Raw genomic sequence first — 22,998 nt, 5'->3', positions numbered from 1 at the left:
CTGGCCTAAAGCATTTAATGATTCAAGAAAAGCATCACATGAAGGGGTGCGGGGGGAGCTATCAACATGCAAGTTGAAATCTCCAAGTATGATGGCTGGAATGTCAATGGAAATGTTCGTTGCAAGGTATTCTATGAGGGTCGACGGGTTGTTATGTAGGGTACTTGGGGGAGCGTAAATGAGGCATAATTGTAAAGAGGGGGATTTGAAGAGGCCTATTTCAATTTTTGGAGGGGGAGAGGTAGGGTGGAGAATCATGTGAAATTTTTTCTTTATGATTAAAAGTAGACCTCCACCTTTCCTTTTTGGCCTGGGGATGGAGAAAGTGTCGTATGTTTCGGACGGAAGCTGATTTAGGAGAACAGTATCGGAATCCTTTAGCCAGGTCTCTGTTAAGGCACAGATATCTGGGTCTTGGTCAGTGAGTAGGTTGCAGAGAAGAGGTATCTTTTTGTTTAGAGACTGGACATTGAGGAGTACGAGGGATAGAGCAGTGAGACCGATAATTTGGGTAAGAGGGGGGGAGATCATGGAGGGGAGGATGGTTTTTATATGAGAGTGGTGTCGTGGGTATAGGGGGGTGTTGGGCCTGCATTTGTTATATTTGAGAATGGTGATCTGGTGCTGATGCATTTTGTAGTTGGGGTGTTAGGAAGTGGTGTGAGAAAAGGGAAAAGAAAGGAAAATGAGGAATTATTAGGTGGTATTAAGCGGAAGAGTGGAGGAGAGCGCAGAGGCGGAAGTGTGGATTGGAGATTGTGTAGCGAGGGGTAATGGGGTACTGGTGGGGCTTGGTAAGACACGATCTGTTTTTTAAATGGAATGAAGGGGGAAGGAGGGTACGTGTAAATTTGTTGGCAAACATACAATAATTGTGAGGAGCATTAATTGGCAAATGACTTCAAATGTTGAATACAATGAGATATGCACAGTAAATGGCAAAACCTTCAAATGTTGAGAGTACAAACAACTGAGAGGGAACAAGGGGCAGTTCACAACATCAAGGGATAGAGCCTACATTTATAGAGCTTTTACCCCAACAGGAGTGTCGCTTCCTTCTTTGTCCGTTGCCTTCAGCTGGACAGCGATTCAGAGGGGATGACCAAGGGGGTGGTTCTCACACAATTGTAGAGCGGGTAGTAGAAGTCAGATTTGCGGTGCCGTTCGTCAGGGCCGCTCGAAGGGGCGCTCAAAGGGGCAGGCCCCTTTGGCGCGCTCCTTCGGCGCGTGACGCTAGGCGCGTGACGCCTGGGAGCTTCTGGAAATTTAAAGGCCAATCAGGGCTGTCCCCTGATTGGCTGGAATTCGGCGGCGTGCAGCGTGTTCCCTCGGCAGCAGAGGAAGTCTGCAGGACGGCGTCAGCGATGCAGGGAGGTAGGCAGGGGCTGCCTCGTGGTCGGGGTCGGAGGCGGTCGTGGGTAGGTGTAGAAATAATTAGGCCTTACCCCGGCGGGTCTCCGGCGCCGATCTCGCAGGCCCGGCACCGCTCCGATTCGCCCTCTGCTCAGCGCTGCGTCCGGAAGGAGAAGGGCTCCGAAAGAGAACTTCTGAAATTTAAAGGCCAATCAGGGCTGTCCCCTGATTGGCTGGAATTCGGCGGCGTGCAGCGTGTTCCCTCGGCAGCAGAGGAGGTCTGCAGGACGGCGTCAGCGATGCAGGGAGGTAGGCAGGGGCTGCCTCGTGGTCGGGGTCGGAGGCGGTCGTGGGTAGGTGTAGAAATAATTAGGCCTTACCCCGGCGGGTCTCCAGCGCCGATCGCGCAGGCCCGGCACCGCTCCGATTCGCCCTCTGCTCAGCGCTGCGTCCGGAAGGAGAAGGGCTCCGAAAGAGAACTTCTGAAATTTAAAGGCCAATCAGGGCTGTCCCCTGATTGGCTGGAATTCGGCGGCGTGCAGCGTGTTCCCTCGGCAGCAGAGGAGGTCTGCAGGACGGCGTCAGCGATGCAGGGAGGTAGGCAGGGGCTGCCTCGTGGTCGGGGTCGGAGGCGGTCGTGGGTAGGTGTAGAAATAATTAGGCCTTCATCCACACATACACATTCAAGCACGTGCACAGCTTCCGCTTTCTCCCCCAGAGCAGGAAGATCAGCTGCCTCTCCCCTCTGCCACCTGGACTCCTGCTATCTTCGGGCGTCGGGCAGTATGGCCCGCCGAACTTCCTGTCGGGGGGGGGAGCGGAAGCGCAGCGCACAACGTACGCTTCCTCCCCCCCCCCCAAGCAGGAAGATCGGCCCGACGCCCGAAGATAGCAGGAGGCCGGTGGCAGCAGGAGAGGCAGCTGATCTTCCTGCTTTGGGGGAGAAAGCGGAAGCTGTGCGCGGCGCTTCCGCTCCCCCAAACAGGAAAATCGGCGGCCGTTTGGCCCGAAGATAGCAGGAGAACGGGTGGCAGCAGGAGAGGCAGCTGATCTTCCTGCTCTGGGGGAGAAAGCGGAAGCTGCGCGCGGCGCTTCCGCTCCCCCCCGAACAGGAAGACCGGTTGGCCATACGGCCGCAGCAGCGCTTCCCCATGTGTGCCGTGATGGCGCGCGAGGCGTGGGTTCTCTTGTTCGCTGTCGCGGGGATGGGATCCCGCGACAGCCTTGCAGTTCCGGTGCCAGTTGGGTGGGCACCTGCCCACCCGTGGCTACGCCACTGGTCTCTTCCCTTTTGGGGTTGGAGGAGGCAGGTCTCCAGCTTCGCCCCGCCTCCCCGCAGCAGCCGCGGCACCACGGACCGGCAAAAAACCCCAACGGCCCGGTACTGGTCCGCGGACCGGTGGTTGGGGACCTGCTTTAGGCGACCCCTGTGTTTTGGTCGTTCGACCCCCGCCGGGGTCGCGACCCACAGGTTGAGAACCGCTGTATTACACCAATACTGCCAAATCTGTATTGGTTTGTGTGTCTTATGTTTTTTTTCATGATTCTTACATTGAACATTATGGGGTAGATTTTCAAAAACGGCGCGTTCGTGTACTTTTGTTGGCGCTCCAGGCGCCAACAAAAGTACGCGGGATTTTAGTAGATACGCGCGTAGCCGCTAAAATCCTGGATCGGCGCGCGCAAGGCTGCCTATTCCGTGTAGCCGGCGCGCGCCAAGCCGCACAGCCTGCCGCCGTTCCCTCCAAGGCCGCTCCGAAATCGGAGCGGCCTCGGAGGGAATTCGCTAACGCCCTCCCCTCACCTTCCCCTCCCTTCCTCTACCTAACCCACCCCCCCGGCCCTGTCTAAACGCCCCCCCTACCTTTGTTGGGGGATTTACGCCTCCCAGAGGGAGAAGTAAATCCCCGCGCGCCTAGACGCAACCCGGGGCAGTTCCGGAGAGCGCGGCTACGCCCCCGGACCGCCCCGGGCCAAAACCACGCCCCCGGGCCCGCCCCCAAAACGCCGCATCCCGCCCCGAAAATGGCGCGCCGCTCGGCCCCGCCCCCGACACGCCCCCCTCGGAAAACCCCGGGACTTACGCGAGTCCCGGGGCTCTGCGCGCGCCGGTAGGCCTATTGAACATAGGCGCACCGGCGCGCAGGGCCCTGCTCGCGTAAATCCGGGCGGATTTACACGAGCAGGGCTCTTAAAATCCGCCCCTATATTCTGGGTAGAACCCTTAGGTCTTCTCAAGAAATCATTCTTGAATTACTGTCCTTGAAGGAAATTATACTATTGAATATGAAGTAAAGGTTATTTTCATATACAGGTCCTTTCATATGAAATTTGCCTCCTTAAGAACCCAGGGCATTAGATGATTATCCAGTTATTTTAAAAAAGGATCAAAACTGTGCTTTTTAAAGCAGTCTTATTATGCTCACTGTGATTCAATAGATTCAGACAGAGAAATGTTTTGAGTGAATAAGTTACTAATATTATTTATTTTTAATTATGTTATATATGACTTGGTTTGCTATATCTATTAATGTTAGTTGTGAATCATTTTAGGTTGTTATGATATTGACTCATTAATTTTATAATTTTATGATCTATTTATTGGCATTTTTGTATCTATGCTTACTTTTTTCTTTTGTAATTTTATGTTATGTTATTGGTTTGTTATTCACGTCAGGTATGTTTAACAGGGAGGCAAACTGCAAATTTAATAATGAAATAAAATGGAAGACCTTTGTCCTCTGTAACTTTGTCTTCTAGTAGCTTATTGCTTGGAAATATTTGCCTTCTGTAAATAAAAGCAGATTTATTTATGAAGGGCACAAGTGTGTCAGTGTACATCTCCTCTATCCCTTCATTTCTTTCCCACTCCTCTATATCTCCCTGTTTGACTGGTTCTCTATAGAAACTTTTTTCAGATCAGGGAGGAAGGACTTGTGAAGGTGCGCATAGGCTAGTTATTTGTCTTTGGGGAAGCTCCCTTGGAAAGAGGTCCCCTGCTTTTGTCACTAGCCAGGGGTTGGGGATGGGCTCACCACAAAAACTGCTTTTCCAGATGAAGACTTAAAATGTCTGCAGTGCTCCTTGGACTGACTAATCCCTGAAAGCACGGCAATGATCCTAACAATCATTTACAGAAGGCAAATATTTCCAAGCAATAGGCTACTAGATGACAAAGGTTACCAGAGAACAAACGTCTTCCATTTTATTTCATTATTAACCCAATCCTGGTTCCACCTGACTGAACAAACCGCAAATAACATAAACCCAGTGAAATCGAAACTGGTAAAAAATTACCAAGGAAAGATCAACCCATGGTTCAACTCACACCTTAGATCAATGAAATCCAATCTTAGGAAATTGGAAAAAGAATGGCGAAAATCCAATTGCTCAGGATCCCTTCAAAGATACCGCACACAACTCGCCACCTACAAAAAGACGATCCTGAACACCAAACGCGACTACTACAGTCAAAAGATAAAAAACTCAACAAACAACTCCAACTCCCTCTTCAACATTGTAAGAAACCTCATAGACGAGAATAACAACACCCCCAAATCTGAATCAAACAATTTAAGCCAAGACCTTGCCATTTTCTTTACAAATAAAATAAACAAAATCACTGGCACCTTTAACAATTCCGCAAACACAGTAGAACTTCGAGACACAACAAAGATAACTCCTTGGTCGAATTTCAATATTATCACAAATATTGAAGCTGAAAAAATGCTAAGGAAGATAAACCCAGCTCGTCATGATCTTGATACCATCCCAACCCATGAATTAAAGGAAATGGCTCATATTATTGCCCCCTCCATCGCAGCAATTATTAACAAATCACTTGAAGAAGGTGAACTACCTACTAACCTAAATATTGCAACAATCACTCCAATTCTAAAAAAAAAGAACCTAGACCCAGTCGATCTGAATAATTACCGTCCTATTTCGAACCTTCCCCTCCTTGCAAAAATGATAGAGAAAGCCGCACTGATACAGCTGAATGAACACTTGGAAAGCAACAAAATACTACACCTGTCTCAGCATGGTTTCAGAAAAAAATCACAGTACAGAAACCCTTCTACTACATTTATGAAACAAAATAATAAGAGGATTTGACAATAAACTCAGCCACATACTAATTCTATTAGATCTCTCCGCGGCTTTTGACACCGTAGACCACAAAAGCCTGATATCCAGACTTGCAAACATAGGTCTGTCAGGAAAAACTCTCGACTGGTTCACCTCATTTCTAAAAGACAGGTTCTTCAAAGTAACCGTTAACAACAACTCCTGTGACCCCCTCCCTCTTGAAACTGGGGTTCCGCAAGGTTCCGCCCTCTCGGCCACCCTCTTTAACATCTATCTACTACCACTTTGCCAACTTATCTCAAGTCTAGGTGTTACATACTACATGTATGCCGATGACATTCAACTCCTCATTCCAATAACGTCAACACTCGAAGACGCCCTGAGTCGTACAGCTAACCACCTCATCGCTATCAGAAACATGCTGAACCACCTAAAACTATGCCTCAACATGACCAAAACTGAGTGCATCCTCATTGAAAGAAACAACACTGGCCAAATTACCCCACTGCCGCCCTTACAAATCAACAACACTAACATCCAACTGAAGAACAATTCTAAAGACCTCGGTATCTGGATCGACAACGAACTAAACCTCAAAAAGAACATCACAAAGAAGGATTTTACAAACTACACATACTGAAACACCTAGAACCGCTCCTACACCAACAAGAATTCAGAACCGTCCTACAATCTCTTATCTTCAACAGTATCGATTACTGTAACTCGCTCCTGATGGGTCTTCCCAAATCGACCTTAAAACCTCTTCAACTCTTGCAGAATGCTGCAGCCAGGATCCTAACCGGCAAGAAAAAAACGGACCACATCTCCCCGATTCTGAGAAGTCTACACTGGCTTCCAGTCGAACAAAGAATCAAGTTCAAGACTTTAACTATCCTACACAATGCCATCTACAGAACAGAGAACAACGCTCTTGATAACTTGATCCAGATACACAAACCACAACGAACAACAAGGACAACCAGCAAGCTACACCTAGCAATACCCCCTCTCCCTTCAGCTAAGCTCTCCAACACTAGGAACAGAGCCTTCTCCATTGCGGGACCGACAGCTTGGAATTCCCTACCAGACAACCTAAAGACAATCAGTGACTCCAAATCATTCAAAAAGGAGCTCAAGACCTGGCTTTTCAGGCAATCATTCACAGCTGGAGTTGGCTAAGCTGTCCGCCTACACTCCGAGACCCGAAATCGCATGCAAGTTTATATGCCACTCGTGCTCCCGTACTCGCTGAATCCATGTCTGTATACCGTACCACCCAATTAGTCCCTGTTTGTACAATGCCGTTATCAGATGATGTTTTTTTCATAATATATTCCCTTTTCAATTTGACTGTACATAGAAGAATGTTATGTGTTAATTGTTTCTCAGTTATATTTTTCTCCTGTAATAAGTTGTTTAAAATGTAAACCGGAGTGAAGGCAGCTTGCTATACCTCAGTATATAAACTCTTCTAAATAAATAAATAAATAAATAAAATTTACATACCATTGTAAAATCGCTCATATTTGTAGTGAGATTGTATACAAGAATTCCAGAAAAAAGTGTGTTAGTTGTGTATTGATTTGGCAAAGAAAAGTATAATTAAATGTATTTATCCTCAAGGGCTTATGGGTGCAGTTTTACAATGTGATCTCCTGTATACAGCCTTCATTTTTCAAGCCCTCTGTTTGCAGTTAACTGAGCCCACTTAACAGCATACACATTAGCAAGTCCTGGTCCAGTGAAAGTATTAAATAGTGGGCTATTAGCAACCACTTGGAAGGAGGCCATAGCATGATATCTACTGTACACATGCTAAACTTTTATATGTATATCATGTTCCTTCTGTTAGGGGCCCTGGCCATGTGAGCCCGTGACTAAGCAGGAGGACCATTCCTGCTCACCCCAGCTGCCGCCGCCAGCAGCCTGCCCTCATGGCGTTCTCAATCGCCGCCGACACTAGTGCTTTCTGCGGCACTGCCTTGCCACTTCCTCCTCGCCTCATCAACGGGTCCTGCTGTTCTTGAATGCATGTTGTCTGCGTTCCTGACTCCTGCCTTGTCTTCTGCATTCCTGATTCCTGCTCCAGCTCCAGCTCTAGCTCCAGTTCCTGACTTCTGATCCCAATATTTCTGTTCCTCTTCTCCAGTTCCTTCTCTGCTTCCTCGGACTGCTCTCCTGGTTTTGACCCTGCTTGTTCCTGGACTCCACCTGACCACTGCCTGCCCTGACCTTCTGCCTGGCTCACCATTTCTGCTTGTACCCTGCCGGTATTGACCCCCTGCCTGGCTTATCGATTCTGCTTGTCTGCTGCCTGCCCTGACCTCTTGACTGGTTCTCTGCCTTTGCTTGACTGCCGCCTGCCTCAACCGTCAGATGTTGCTTCAGCCTTCAGTCTCCTAGTTCTTCACCTTGAGAGACCCGCGCCTAAGTCCTACTGGTCCCGGTACCCAAGGGCTCAACCTGTGGGGAACATGGGCTGGTGTAGGTGAAGGTCCAGTTGGGTCTTCTTTCTTTGTAATTATAAGACCATGGTGACAGAACAGAATGGCCACATACACAGTGGACCTCGTTCACTGCAATATCCTGTTCAGAAGTGGAAACCATGTTAAAAAAGCTAAACCCAGCACCCCATATAATTGACACAATACCGATCATGGACTTAAAAAAGTAGCTGACATAACTGCCTCAACACTAACAAAAATGATAAAATATCGCTAAAGGAAGGCACAATCCCTGATACTCTGAAAGGAGTCACAATTAAACCAATCATAAACAAAAAAAATCATGGATCCCCTAATCCTGAATAACTACAGACCAGTTTCAAATCTACCATTAACTGCCAAATTAATTGAAAAAATGATACAAAAACAACTAGCAGAACAATTAGAAGACAACAACATCCTATACCCCGCACAACACGGCTTTCATAAACATTACAGCACTGAAACCCTACTACTTTCACTGACTGATAATGTTCTAAGAGGCTTTGATAGTTGATTTGATGATTATGTTAGATCTCTCAGCAGCCTTTGACACAGTGAATCATGCAATACTAATAAAAAGACTAGAAGAAATAGGTTTACATGGCAACACAATAGCCTGGTTCAAATCATATCTAAGCAACAGATTCTTCCAGTACAGATAAAAAACACAATGTCAAAAAAGTCAGGTTAGAAACAGGAGTACCTCAAGGATCGGCACTATCTGCAACACTTTTCAATATTTACCTGTTACCTTTATGCCATCTACTCGCAGGCCTCGGGATCATACATTACATTTATGCGGATGACATACAACTAATTTTACCAATTGATGACACCATCGAAAAAACACTAAATCTAGCTAACATCTACCTGGACATCATTAAGCAACTTTTAAACCAAATGGAACTAGTCATAAATATTGAAAAAACTGAATTCCTACACTTAGAACGAAAAAATTTGGAACTAATACAAACCCCAATAATGATTAAAAACAATCACAAAATCGAATTAGCAGAGAAAGTTCGGAACCTTGGCATAATAATTGATCCTGAACTCAGCCTGAAACAACACGTGTCACTAAAAGTAAAAGAAGGATATGCAAAGCTAATGATGCTAAGGAAATTAAAACCTTTACTAACACGAGATAATTTTCGAACAGTACTGCAGGCTCTAATTTTTGCAAGCACCGACTACTGCAATGCCCTATTTTTGGGGCTACCATACACAACAATAAGACCACTCCAAATACTTTAGAACTCTGCCGCTAGAGTACTCACTGGTAAAAGGAAAATAGATCACATTACCGAAACACTGGCTGAACTACACTGGCTACCCATAGAACAAAGAATACAATATAAAACACTGTGCACAATACATAAACTAATCTATGATGATAAAGCTGAGTGGCTTAACACAGCTCTGCGCGTACATATGCCACATAGAAACCTAAGATCGGCTAACAAAGCACTACTAACTATTTTCTCTGTCAAAACAGCAAGACTAACCCAAGAGCGAGCATTGTCACAGGCCGGTAGGGATGTGCAGAGGGACGCCATACGTTGCATTCGAGATTCGGATTCATTGGGGGGCAGATAAGTTGCATTCGGCCGTATGGCGCCCCGATAAGCTAATATGTCGATTTCCATTCGTTCCCCCACTAAAATTAAATTAACTACAAGCCCCCACCCTCCTGACCCCCCCAAGACGTACCAAAACTCCCTGGTGGTTCAGCGGGGGGTCCGGGAGCCATCCCCTGCACTCTCACCCTCGGTGCATGTTTCAAAATGGCGCCGATAGCCTTTGACCTACTATGTCACAGGGGCTACTGGTGCCATTGGTCAGCCCCTGTGAAATAGGTGACATTTCGAATACTGGCAGCCGATCGTCTTTGCCCTCACTATGTCACAGGGGCCGACAGTCGGCCCCTGTGACATAGTGAGGGCAAAGGCGATCGGCACCATTTTGAGTACTGGCATCCGATGGCCGGAATACAGGAGGTCGCTCCTGGACCCCTGCTGGACTTTTGGCAAGTCTTGTGGGGGTCAGGAGGGTCCCCCAAGACTTGCCAAAAGTCCCTGGTGGTCCAGCGGGGCTCCGGGAGCGACCTCCTGCACTCAGACCGTCGGCTGCCAGTAATCAAAATGGCGCCGATAGCCTTTGCCCATACTATGTCACGGGGCTACCGGTGCCATTGGTCAGCCCCTGCCATGGTAGGAGCACAAGATGGCGCTGATGACCATGTGACAGGGGCTGACTAATGGCACCGGTAGCCCCTGTGACATAGTAGATCAAAGGCTATTGGGGCCATTTTGAAACCGGCAGCCGAGGGTGTGAGTGCAGGGGATGGCTCCGGACCCCCTGCTGGACCACCAGGGAGTTTTGGTAAGTCTTGGGGGGGGGGTCAGGAGAGTGGGGGGTTTGTTTAAATTGGTTTCTTTAGGCGGCCGAATAATTCGGCGAAGATTCGTGTATTCGTGGGGAATCGCGATACGTTTCGCTTCCCCACGAATACAACAAATATGGCCACATCCATTGCGGATTGCCAATACGTAGGGACCAAATGCACACCCCTACTGGCCGGTCCCATACTATGAAACACAATGCCACTTGAGATAAGATTGCAGAGAAACCTCAAACTATTTAAAGGAAGTTTGAAAACCTGGCTATACAAACAAGCTTTTTGCAAAGAAAACGGAGATAAAGAAAGTAAGTAAAAGCAGGCAATATAATATAACATCAGCACTCGGCACCAAGTCTCTAGCTGATTTTATTTTAAGATGCACTTTTAACATTAGAGATAGAACAAGAACGAGCGACATGTAAATTATCAAGGATACATGTTTCAAATGGACGAACATGAGACAAACAAAACCGTGGTCTTTAACGCAGACCGCTTTGAAGAATAGCGAATGCAACCACGATAGCGTTTGGAAGAAAAAGCTTTTCAATAAAGAATGAAGCTGCACTGAAGAGGAATTGTTTTTGACGAGTCGCTTGCCCCTGAAGCAGGACCCGGAGTGGTCCAAAACACGATCGTGTCGGGACTGTGTAATGGACTTTTGTTAACAACAACTCAGATGGGTATTCTTTTTAGTATTTGGGCTATTTGATGTGCTAATGCGACTTTAAGAGTACGGAGGACATATTATTTTTGCGAGTATTTTCATTTTGGTGGAACACACTTTAAGAATTTCCAAGGATATTAAATGTGTGTGTGCGTGTGTGAGTCAGCTTCAATCTATTGATATAGCATTTTATTTAAAATGAACTCCTTGTGAGTCCGCAAAAACTAAAAAAACTAAATTACTGATTTTTGTAAATAAAGCAAATTGGACCTGTTCACCTAGGTATGAGTTGGACTGATTGCCAAACTCATCGAGTTATAGGTCCTACAAATGAATATGAAAATGCAAGAATGTCGGTATATAAAAGTTAAAAATAAAATAAATAAATGTGTAAGATTGCATATGTGGTTCATGATTCTATTGTGTATGAATTTTGACCAGTTATACCCCCCTCTTTTGATGTGTGTTTACAATTTGTGAGGGTTCTGGAATACATTCGGTTTTTGGGGCTGAATTTGTGTGACAAACATGAGATTAATCATCAAATAGTCTTTATACTGAAATTTTTCTGTAACTGGAACCCTGAGGGCACTTTCTATAATTGTATAACTTTTGAAAACATACTATTCATTAGTATTTTGTGCCTTACTGTAAACTGTTGTGATGGTACATAACTTAACGACGGTATAGAAAATATTTTAAATAAATAAATAAAATAAATCGTGTGTGTATATATATATATATACTTTTTTTTTCAAAGATCTCAAAAATACCAGTCTTGGTTACCTGTGTGTGATTACCTATTAACAGAAACTGGTGATCTTTCGGAATCCAAAGGATACAGTGGTGTCGTATTTTCATTTCCATAACAATAATCCAATGCTCCCCACCTTCAGCTCCTGGGATGACTTCTTCCAGCACTTCATGAGTGGAAAAGGTATCAGTAGAGTTATTACAGTTTGTAATATCCATAACATCTTGTGTTTTCAGGAGCTAGATTTTCAAAGTTTAGACAGGATATATCCACTTAACTTCAGGAATTATATAGGCATATTTGGCTATTTGAAAATTTAACCACACATATCAGGTATGTAAAAATTGGTTATTTGGGGGATGTAACTAAGTCAGGAGGAGTAACATATGCAGATAATTTTTCATTTTTATAAGAACTATAGTATGGATGTTACACAGATACATCTGGGTGAAGCAAAATCTGCTGTAACTGAAACTGGGTAGTTTTAGCCACATGACTTTAGTTGGATTTTCGGCCACCAACTATCCGGGTAAAGTCACGTGGTTAAAACAACTCAGCTATCTTACTCGCTGAGCTGTTGTTTGAAGATCTACCCAGTATATCATAAAAGTCAAATTCAAGCTATATACAGTATGCACAATATGAAACTTGATCAATACTAATGAAAAAATGCTCTATATGTTGGATTATTGCTCCAAATGTGTACTTTTATCAAATTCTATATTGCAGATTTCACAATATTTTTTTACTGTTTATGTATTATTTGATATTTCTATGTCAGTTTACCAATATTGCTGAAGGTGGCTTCCAATGTATACTTTAAAAAATCAGCCAAATATATAACTGTAATCCCTATGATGGTTGAACCCAGATAATAGTTCCAGAGGCCATATGTCAAATTTCTATTTTGAGTGGAAAGCTATTAATATACCACAACCGGAGGGAAAGTTTCTTTTCAAGGCCATCACATTGCTTTTAAGTTTCCCACTTTTAAGTCTTTGGCATACAGCACTGATAATCACAGCATAGTGAATAATAAAGTCACTACTCAATAAGTCACAAGCAGAGTTGTTTGTGCTGGTTTCCAACATTTCTCTTTTACTGATAAGGTGCAAATGATAATTTAAAGACATTACAGCTGTGTACTTCATTTTAAAATGGTACAAGTTCTTTTATTAAGTTTGTGACTATTCACAATCTTTCTCAAGTTCCGATGTTATATCAAATTAAATGAGTTCTTATAGTTACTTGATATCTTCCCTCCCATTGGGTTCTGGGCAAAGCTTTTGTACCTCCCATGGTAGTTTGAAGTATCAACAGTATACTTTAAAGTATTTAGTATTTTATTTCCTACCTCCTCTTATAGTATGAAGATAATACCTTTCTTGCCTTATCTCCCAATCTTCAGTAGATATTCATGGGCCATTGAAGCGGTCCATCTCCTCTCCTTCTCTCCCCTTTCTTTTCTTCCTCTCACAGGATGGCTAGAAGTCAATCCTCTCCTTGGATCTTGGTGATCTCAGATTCCTGTTTGTGGAAGGGAGCCTCTCCTATTCAATTGAAGACTATATTGAAGTAAGCTTAAATGAGTCTAAAAAGATTTGGCACTCCAAACTCAAATTCTTACTCAAAGATTAAAGAATGGAATGAGAGAGGAGAAAGAAACTTTCATCCAAAAGAATTTGACTCCAAGGAAGTTTAAGTTAAGTCAGAGAATTAGGCCCAGCGGAGGTTGCTGGGTTGTAACTCTGGGGATAATAGAGCCGCTTATATCTCCTTGCAAACTGCCCTTAATACACTTATCCATCAACGAGCTAAGAAGAGCTTACTGTTTTATCAATACAAACTTTTTCAGTTTGGGCAAAAGTCGGGTAAATTAATGGCTAACTTAATTAAGTCAGTCAGAGGGCATCGTTCCATTCCGGCAATCATGACCTCGGGGAGGCGGCTGGTGACTGGGGCAGAGGACATCCATCAGGCCTTTCATGCCTACTATTCCCAGCTATACTGTTCAGAGGGGTGGGACGCAGGTAAATGGGAAACGTTTGGGGATCTCATACAGTTACCAGTTATTTCAGTGGCACAGAGCCATTACTTAAATGAACCGATCTCCGAAGAGGAGGTTAGGAAGGTTATCTACCAGATGCGCAAATTGAAGACTCCGGGCCCGGATGGATACAGTGCAGAGTTTTATAAATGTCTGGTGGACCCACTAGCCAAACTTCTTCCCACTGTGTTTCAGACTTTAATTGATCAAGGTTCCTTCCCGCCTGGTGGAAATATGGCACATGTCACTATAATACCCAAACCTGGCAGGGAACCCACGCTGCCACAGTCGTACTGCCCAATTTCCTTACTCAATACCGACCATAAGATATTAGCAAAAATATTGGCTGAACGCTTGGGAAACATTTTACCTGACCTTATTCAACCCGGTCAGGTTGGTTTTATCAAACATAGATATGCCCTGCGAAACATTCGCCAGATAGTAACAGCCATGGCGCTTAGTCAGCGAGTGGATGAGCCTTATTTGGTAGTCAGCCTGGATGCTGAAAAAGCTTTCGACAGGGTGGAGTGGGAATTTATGTTTACATTATTGAAGCAAATGGGGTTCAGTGGGCACTTTTACCGGGCAATTGAGCTTCTGTACAGTGACCCGGTGGCTCGCATTTTGGTTAATGGGGGACTTACGGAGCCATTTATTGTTGGCAGGGGAACCAGACAGGGTTGTCCACTGTCCCCGTTGCTGTTCCTCCTCACCCTGGAACCATTTCTGTTGGCTATACAGGCTACTCCAGCCATACGGGGATTGCAGTTTTATAGCGAGGGGCGGTCGGAAATCTTCAAATATGCGGCTTTTGCCGATGATGTGTTGCTTTTTCTTACTTCCCCGGTTCGGTCGCTGCAGGCGCTGCTGGATTTGTTTCACCCTTATGCAGCTTTTTCAGGTATGCGCATAAACTGGGATAAGTCGGAAGCCCTGGCCTTCCCCAATTCGTTGAAGGAGCGATGGGGCAACGCTTTTCCCCTGCATTGGGCTCAAGACTCTCTGAAATATTTGGGCATACTTCTCACCACAGATATTAATCACATTTACATTCGGAATGTTTCCCTGCTTCTTCAAATGACTCAGGAGAAGCTCCACACGTGGCGTAATTTGCCGCTAACAATTAGTGGGCGAGTCAACTTGTTTAAGATGGTCATACTACCTAAATGGCTATATGTATTTCAAAATTTTCCCATGCTCCTCCTGGTCAGGGATCTTCGTAGGATTGATCAGATGTTGCGCAATTTCATTTGGAGGAAGGGGAAGGCTAGAATTCCCTTAGAATGGCTGAAACATCCGTGCCAAAGGGGGGGCATGGGGATACCCAACATGTTTCGATATGGCCTGGCAGTGAATTTACGCCTGATCCGAGGGTGGTTGCTGGGGTCGTCTCCCTTTGTTAATGTATTGGCTGAGGCCACTTTCACCAGGCCGCTGGCCCTAAGTTTTGTATTGATGGGTCCTAGTTCCCGGGTCGTTTCTACTGTGGCTCACCATCCTTTGATAGCTCCGATGCGGAGAACATGGACCCATCTTACTCGAATGCTCGGTATCTCCCGCTGTTGTGCAACTTTCACCTCGCTTAGAGGTAATCCTGATTTCTCACCAGGGTCTACTACGGCTCACTTTAAGATTTGGGATAATAAGGGTATCCGATATATGGGACATGTGATGGATGATGATGGTCGTTTATTATCTTTTGATCATTTGCAAGAACTATATGGGTTGCCGGACACGCATATTTTTGGTTACATGCAGTTGGGGCATTATATTAAGACCCTGGGTTCCCCAGATCAGCATCCCGCAGCGTTTAAAGCATTGGCTAAGCTGTTTAAGTTTGATAACAGTAAGGACCCGTCACTTTCCTTCTATCATAGACACTTGGCCAGCGGCGCTTCTATAGAATCTTACCCAATCTCGGTCTCTCGTTGGAACAGAGATGGGGTGTTCCAGCTAACTGTGCCTATTTTTTCTATTAGTATAAAGAGCGCGCTAGCGACCACCGGTAATCTGTACTACCGAGAGATGCATCTTAAATTTTTACGTCGAGCGTTTATGTCTCCCCAGATTGCCTATAAAGCTGGAATTGTTTCCACAGATCAGTGTATGCGCTGCGGGATGGAGACGGGGACCCTGTCACATGTTTTCTGGGAATGCCAGGTTATAAAACCTTACTGGCAACAAATTCTTGCCTATTTAGAACCGATAGTTGGAGCCAAGCTGCCACTGTCACCTTATTTATGGTTGTTTCATTGTGTCAGTCGTCACCTGGTCTTGAATCCAGGACTACGGGATTTACTGAGAAAAGCGGGGCTGGTTGGAAAGAAGGTCATCCTCCTGAGTTGGCGAGCCCCGGAACCTCCTTCCTTCTGGTCCTGGCGGAATCACCTTCACAAATTGATGCAAATGGAAAATCTATTCGCTCGTAGTTCGCCCAGAAGAAGGAAACTTTTTCTTAGCACTTGGGATTCATATTTACAAACGTTGCCTCATAGAGCTCGGAGCCTAGTTTTGAATGACTGAACCTGTACCGACATGGAGAGTATCTGGACTGAGTATATTGTTCTATTTTTTTTATCTCTGAGGGGGGGAGGGGTGGGAAGCGAGGGGAGGGATGGGGTAAGGGTCCTCTTGGTCTTGATTGTTGGTTTGAAACGAGTGATATTTTTTATCAGTTTCTCTTGGCATTTTGTACCGATACCTTGTTATGGATATTTCCTGTTTTCTGTGTATTATTATCTTGTGAGTTCACTCAATAAAAATACATTACACATAAGTCAGAGAATTGTATTATTATCTATGTAAATATTGGAATCGGGGGGGGGGAGGGGATTTTTTTTTTTTGCCAGTTACATTTAACTGGCTATCTATCGGGCCGATTCAGTAAAGTCCGTGGGAGAGCGGACAAACGCCCGCTCTCCCGGCGTGCGCACAGGCCACTCGCCTGTGCGCGCGATACAGTATTTAAATTAGATGGTGCGGTAGAAACGGGCAAAAGGAGGCGCTAGGGACACTAGTGCGTCCCTAGTGCCTCCTTTTGACCCGGAGCAGCGGCTGTCAGCGGGTTTGACAGCCGACGCTCAATTTTGCCAGCGTCGGTTCTCGAGCCCGCTGATAGCCACGGGCTCGGAAACCGGACGCCGGCAAAATTGAGCGTCCGGTTTTTGGCCCGACAGCCGCCGGCCCATTTAAAAAATTTTTTTTCTTTTTTTTTAACTTTTTTTACTCTTCAGGACCTCCGACTTAATATCGCCATGATATTAAGTCGGAGGGTGCACAGAAAAGCAGTTTTTACTGCTTTATTTATTTATTTATTTAGGGTTTTTATATACCGACATTCTCGATATACATATCAAATCAAGTCGGTTTACTGTGCACTTTCCTGGTGCTGGCAAGAAACTAGCGCCTACCTTTGGGTAGGCGCTAATTTCTTAAAGTAAAATATGCGGCTTGGCTGCACATTTTACTTACTGTATCGCGCGGGCATACCTAATAGGGCCATCAACATGCATGTTGATGGCCCTATTAGGTGCCGTGGGTTGGACGTGCGTTTTCCTCCCCTTACTGAATAAGGGGTAAGGGAAAACACGCGTCCAAGGGCAGGTTAACAGTGCGCTCCATCGGAGCGCACTGTACTATATTGGCCTGTAAGAAAGTTAGCTGGTTAAATCTTTGGAAAATCCACCCCTTATTGTCTAGCCAAGTGACTTGTGCTATCAGATTCCAATTAGTAAGTTAGTTAAGTGTGTTGTAGATGAAAGTATACTTAGTATATAGATACCAAACTCTGTATTCATCCTTTGTGTCTCCAGTAAAACATCTAAGTGACCTGTTGCTAAACGCAGGCTACACTGAAATCATTGTTTTATACATTACAGCACAAAACACTAACCCTCGTTAAGTGGCGACACCTAACCGACGCACAGCCACCCTGTACACTGAAATTATTACATGATAAGTAGAAAGTTCTGCCTCCATGTTTCTCTCTTCCATTTACTTATCATCAGACCCTCTCTCTGAGGGTGATGGCATTATAGGAAATCAATCACCGACCTAGAGCATGTCATAATTTTCTATACTTTAGTGGCTGTTACGCTCGTCGGTCGCAGACGGATGCGACCTCTCATGCTCACCTCTCTCTTTGCTGCATCGTCAATTCTGGGAAGAATGGCGACCTCCGCCAGCCACTGCCGACCTACCTGGCAACCCCGGGACGGCATGGGCGTACTGCCATCTTGTTCCTGATATCTCCTAAGCTGCGCGCGCGCGCGCACAAGGTCCACCTTTGTCCCCTCCGTATGACATCATCTCGCTACAGTACTTAAGCTGACTGGCCCTATGCTTCGAGTTAGCAAGGAGTTCCCTCGTTGCTGAATTCGCTCCATCCTTGGACTTCCAGTTCCAAATCTCTGCCTTGGAACCCACTCCTCGGGGGCTCTTCCGCGTTCCTGGTTATCCTCTCCTCGGAGGGCCTTTCTGTCTTAGACTGCTTCTGTCCCCCTCCCTGGGACTGTCTCCTGGACTACCTTTGTGAGTATTATACTTCGGACTTCAACGTTACCTATCCTACTGAGGAATTTTCTATGGCATACCCCGTGCCTTGGGCCACTATCGTATCCTCTCCAGTAGGAGTCGCTCCAGAATACCCTGCGCTGCAGGATATTACCACCATCTTCCCCAGGATCCTCATCCAGGGTCTTGCACCTCAGACTATCTTCTCATCACCTCCGCAGCATGGACATCTTCGGCGTACCCCACTCTGCGGGCCACTACCGGATCTGCACATCTGAGGTATTTACTACAGTTCTGATGAGACTTCCTGGCGTACCCCACTCTGCAGACCACTACCGGATATTCACATTGGGGACCTTCCCCTCAGCTCAGAACTGTGCTTTCTCTTCTACTCCCGCTCTGCGGGCTTGCCTTCCTTCCTGTGTAATAAAGTCTCTACCACACAGCTGTGTCCGAGACCACTAAGACCAAGCCTGCTGGCGGTGAGTCTCACAGGGCTCCTCCTTGTGGACAGAGACACCTCTCACCTTGGCCCAGGGTTCACATTCTTACAAAAACATAACAGTGGCATCACCCTTTTAAATAATCTACCTATCAACAGTACCGGATTCAAACCATCAGCCACCTCAATCCTTCACATTTGAGAATCAACATATCCATATCAAATCTCATGCAAAAAACTTAGGAGTGACCATAGACTCCTGATTATCAATGACCGACAATATATCAGAAATAGTAAAAAAATCCTGTTCCATGCGCAGGTCACCAGAGGCAGGCAGAGCTCCGGAGTCTCAATGCGTGGATGAGACGATGGTGCAAGGAAGAGGGATTCAGTTTTGTTAGGAACTGGGGAACCTTTTGGGGAAGGGGGAGTCTCTTCCGAAGGGATGGGCTCCACCTTAACCAGGGTGGAACCAGACTGCTGGCGCTAACCTTTAAAAAGGAGATAGAGCAGCTTTTAAACTAGAACAAAGGGGAAAGCCGACAGTCGCTCAGCAGCGCATGGTTCGGAGAGATGTATCTTTAAAGGATACTAATGATGCATTAGAATTAGGGCATCCCGACAGTGAGGTTCCAATAATTAGAAAAGTAGTCCAAGTGCCTGTAACTAAAAACTCACCTGAGCTAAAAAATTCTAACTTATCCCTATCAATTAAAAAGCAGAATAAAAATACAAACAAAAAACAAACTTTGAAATGTTTGTATGCTAATGCCAGATGTCTAAGAAGTAAGATGGGAGAATTAGAATGTATAGCAGTAAATGATTTGAGATAAAAAACTGTCAAAGAGATGGAATCTTAAATAGACGAATTTCTAAATACCATCACCATACCACGGCAAAAATTGCTGTAGCCTGGATAGTTGCAAACAAAGAGACCTCATACAAATGTGGCTGGGTTACCTTTGCAGTGCCCAAAACGCCACTCTGGTTGTGCGGTGATAACTTTACGGGGTGCACCGTCATCAAAATGATGACATAGACTTAATTGGCATCTCAGAGACATGGTGGAAAGAGGATAACCAATGGGACAGTGCTATACCGGGGTACAAATTATATCGCAATGACAGAGAGGAGCAGTCGGGAGGAGGTGTGGCGCTTTATGTCCGGGATGGCATAGAGTCCAACAGGATAAACATCCTGCATGAGACTAAATACAAAATTGAATCTTTATGGGTAGAAATCCCTTGTGTGTCAGGGAAGACTACAGTGATAGGGGTATACTACCGTCCACCTGGTCAAGATGGTGAGATGGACAGTGAAATGCTAAGAGAAATTAGGGAAGCTAACCAAATTGGTAGCGCAGTAATAATGGGAGACTTCAATTACCACAATATAGACTGGGTAAATGTATCATCGGGTCACGCTAGAGAGATAACGTTCCTGGATGGAAAAAATGATAGCTTTATGGAGCAATTGGTTCAGGAACCGACGAGAGAGGGAGCAATTTTAGATCTAATTCTCAGTGGAGCACAGGACTTGGTGAGAGAGGTAACGGTGGTGGGGCCGCTTGGCAATAGTGATCATAATATGATCAAATTTGATTTAATGACTGGAAAAGGAACAGTGTGCAAATCCAAGGCTCTCGTGCTAAACTTTCAAAAGGGAAACTTTGATAAAATGAGAAAAATTGTTAGAAAAAAACTGAAAGGAGCAGCTACAAAAGTAAAAAATGTCCAAGAGGCATGGTCATTGTTAAAAAATACCATTCTAGAAGCACAGTCCAGATGTATTCCACACATTAAGAAAGGTGGAAAGAAGGCAAAACAATTACCGGCATGGTTAAAAGGGGAGGTGAAAGAAGCTATTTTAGTCAAAAGATCTTCATTCAAAAATTGGAAGAAGGATCCAACAGAAGAAAATAGGATAAAGCATAAACATTGGCAAGTTAAATGTAAGACATTGATAAGACAGGCTAAGAGAGAATTTGAAAAGAAATTGGCTGTAGAGACAAAAACTCACAGTAAAAACTTTTTAAAATATATCCGAAGCAGAAAGCCTGTGAGGGAGTCAGTTGGACCGTTAGATGATCGAGGGGTTAAAGGGGCACTTAGAGAAGATAAGGCCATCGCGGAAAGATTAAATGATTTCTTTGCTTCGGTGTTTACTGAAGAGGATGTTGGGGAGGTACCCGTAATGGAGAAGGTTTTCTTTGGTAATGATTCAGATGGACTGAATCAAATCACGGTGAACCTAGAAGATGTGGTAGGCCTGATTGACAAACTGAAGAGTAGTAAATCACCTGGACTGGATGGTATACACCCCAGAGTTCTGAAGGAACTAAAAAATGAAATTTCAGACCTATTAGTAAAAATTTGTAACTTATCATTAAAATCATCCATTGTACCTGAAGACTGGAGGATAGCAAATGTAACCCCAATATTTAAAAAGGGCTCCAGGGACGATCCGGGAAACTATAGACCGGTTAGCCTGACTTCAGTGCCAGGAAAAATAGTGGAAAGTGTTCTAAACATCAAAATCACAGAACATATAGAAAGACATGGTTTAATGGAACAAGAAACCCACTCATAAAGCAGGTCATACATTGGACCTTATCTTCACCAATTCTGGTATCTCTAACTCAACTCAACCGATCTGCGAACCAGTACCCTGGTCGGACCACTCTCTAATCTCGACCACCATCACACTGGCACAAAAAAAACAGCACTCCGCCCCTCAACAACAATTCTCCTACAGGAAAATATGTGCATCCGAGGACCTCCACAACCACCTAGTCTTAGAACTACTCCACATGGACCTTTCCTCTCCAAATTCGGCACTTCACTCATGGAATAATATTACAGAAACTGCAGCTAATAAACTCTGTCCTCTAACAACAAAAAAACTAAAACACAATATTCCAAAAAAACAACCTTGGTTTAATGAAGAACTACAAAATCTAAAACTTTCCCTCAGACGGAACGAAAGCAAATGGCGCAAATCCCCTTCAGCGTCCACCCTTTCTACCTACAAAACTGCTCTCCACAATTACAAAAATTCCTTGCAAAAAATCAAAAGAGACTTCTATGCTCATAAGATCCATCATATGATCTTTGATGCTAAAGCCCTTTTTACCTACGTCTCCAATTTAACTCAAATCCAAACACCTGACATTCCATTTAACAAAGCACAAGAAAAGGCAGAGGAGCTTGCTCTCTTCTTCAATAACAAAATAGCTAACCTCCTTTCTAAAAATTCGCCCAATACTTCTTCCCCCTACAGTACCTATATACACCATAACAAATACATCTCACTCAACTCATTTGAACCAACTACAACTTCTGAGATCCTTAGAATACTGAAAAAGATGAAACCATCGACACACCCTTTAGACCAAATCCCTTCCAAATTACTCCTCCTTATTCCGGATACTATATCCAAAGCTCTGGCAGACATAATAAACTGCTCTTTATCTAAAGGACTCTACCCTGACGACCTTAAAATGGCATCAATCAAACCGCTCTTGAAAAAACCAAAGTTAGACCCAGACGACCCCTCCAATTTTCGCCCTATCTCAAACCTCCCATTCATTGCTAAAGTCATGGAAAAACTGGTTAATTCTCAATTATCAGACTACCTGGAAGACCACAAAATTCTCTACCCTTCACAACATGGCTTCAGGAAATCGTTAAGCACAGAATCTCTACTAATTTCCTTAACAGACTACCTCATCCTAGGCCTAGATAAAGGCCAGTCCTACCTTTTGATTCTCTTGGACCTCTCAGCCGCCTTTGATACTGTTAACCACTCTATGCTCCTTAACCAACTATTGAACATCGGCATAACAGGCTCTGCACTGTCCTGGTTCCACTCATTCTTGAAAAACAGAGGCTTCAAGGTAAAAATACACAGTAAAGAATCTAAACGCTACCCTTCATCTCAAGGAGTTCCACAAGGTTCATCCCTCTCTCCCACCCTCTTTAACATCTACCTCCTCCCTCTCTGCCATCTATTAAACAACTTGAACCTTAAACACTACCTTTATGCAGATGATGTCCAGATTGTGATACCAATTAAAGAATCCATTAAAAAAACCCTCGATCTTTGGGAATATTATCTGCAAGAAATCAACTCCCTCCTTTCCAGTATGAATTTAATCCTAAATTCCTCAAAAACGGAACTCCTTCTAATATCATCTGAGATTAGCCACACCCCTACAATCCCTCCAACTAATCTACAAACAACAAAAGTAA

The 22,998-nt window shown here is 44.7% G+C and overlaps 1 protein-coding gene across 1 annotated transcript in view; it reads left to right on the top strand.

Annotated features, from left to right (window-relative positions):
* LOC115087337 (sulfotransferase 6B1-like) overlaps positions 1 to 22,998 on the top strand; it is a 95,547-nt gene that overhangs the window by 36,156 nt on the left and 36,393 nt on the right. The window contains 1 exon segment of the mRNA XM_029594427.1: positions 11,804 to 11,930. Coding sequence (XP_029450287.1) covers positions 11,804 to 11,930 — 127 coding nt within the window.

Source organism: Rhinatrema bivittatum, chromosome 3 (genome assembly GCF_901001135.1).
Source record: "Rhinatrema bivittatum chromosome 3, aRhiBiv1.1, whole genome shotgun sequence".
NCBI lineage: Eukaryota > Metazoa > Chordata > Amphibia > Gymnophiona > Rhinatrematidae > Rhinatrema > Rhinatrema bivittatum.
Note: the sequence above shows the minus strand (reverse complement) of the source record. Positions and strands in the feature narration are given on the sequence as shown.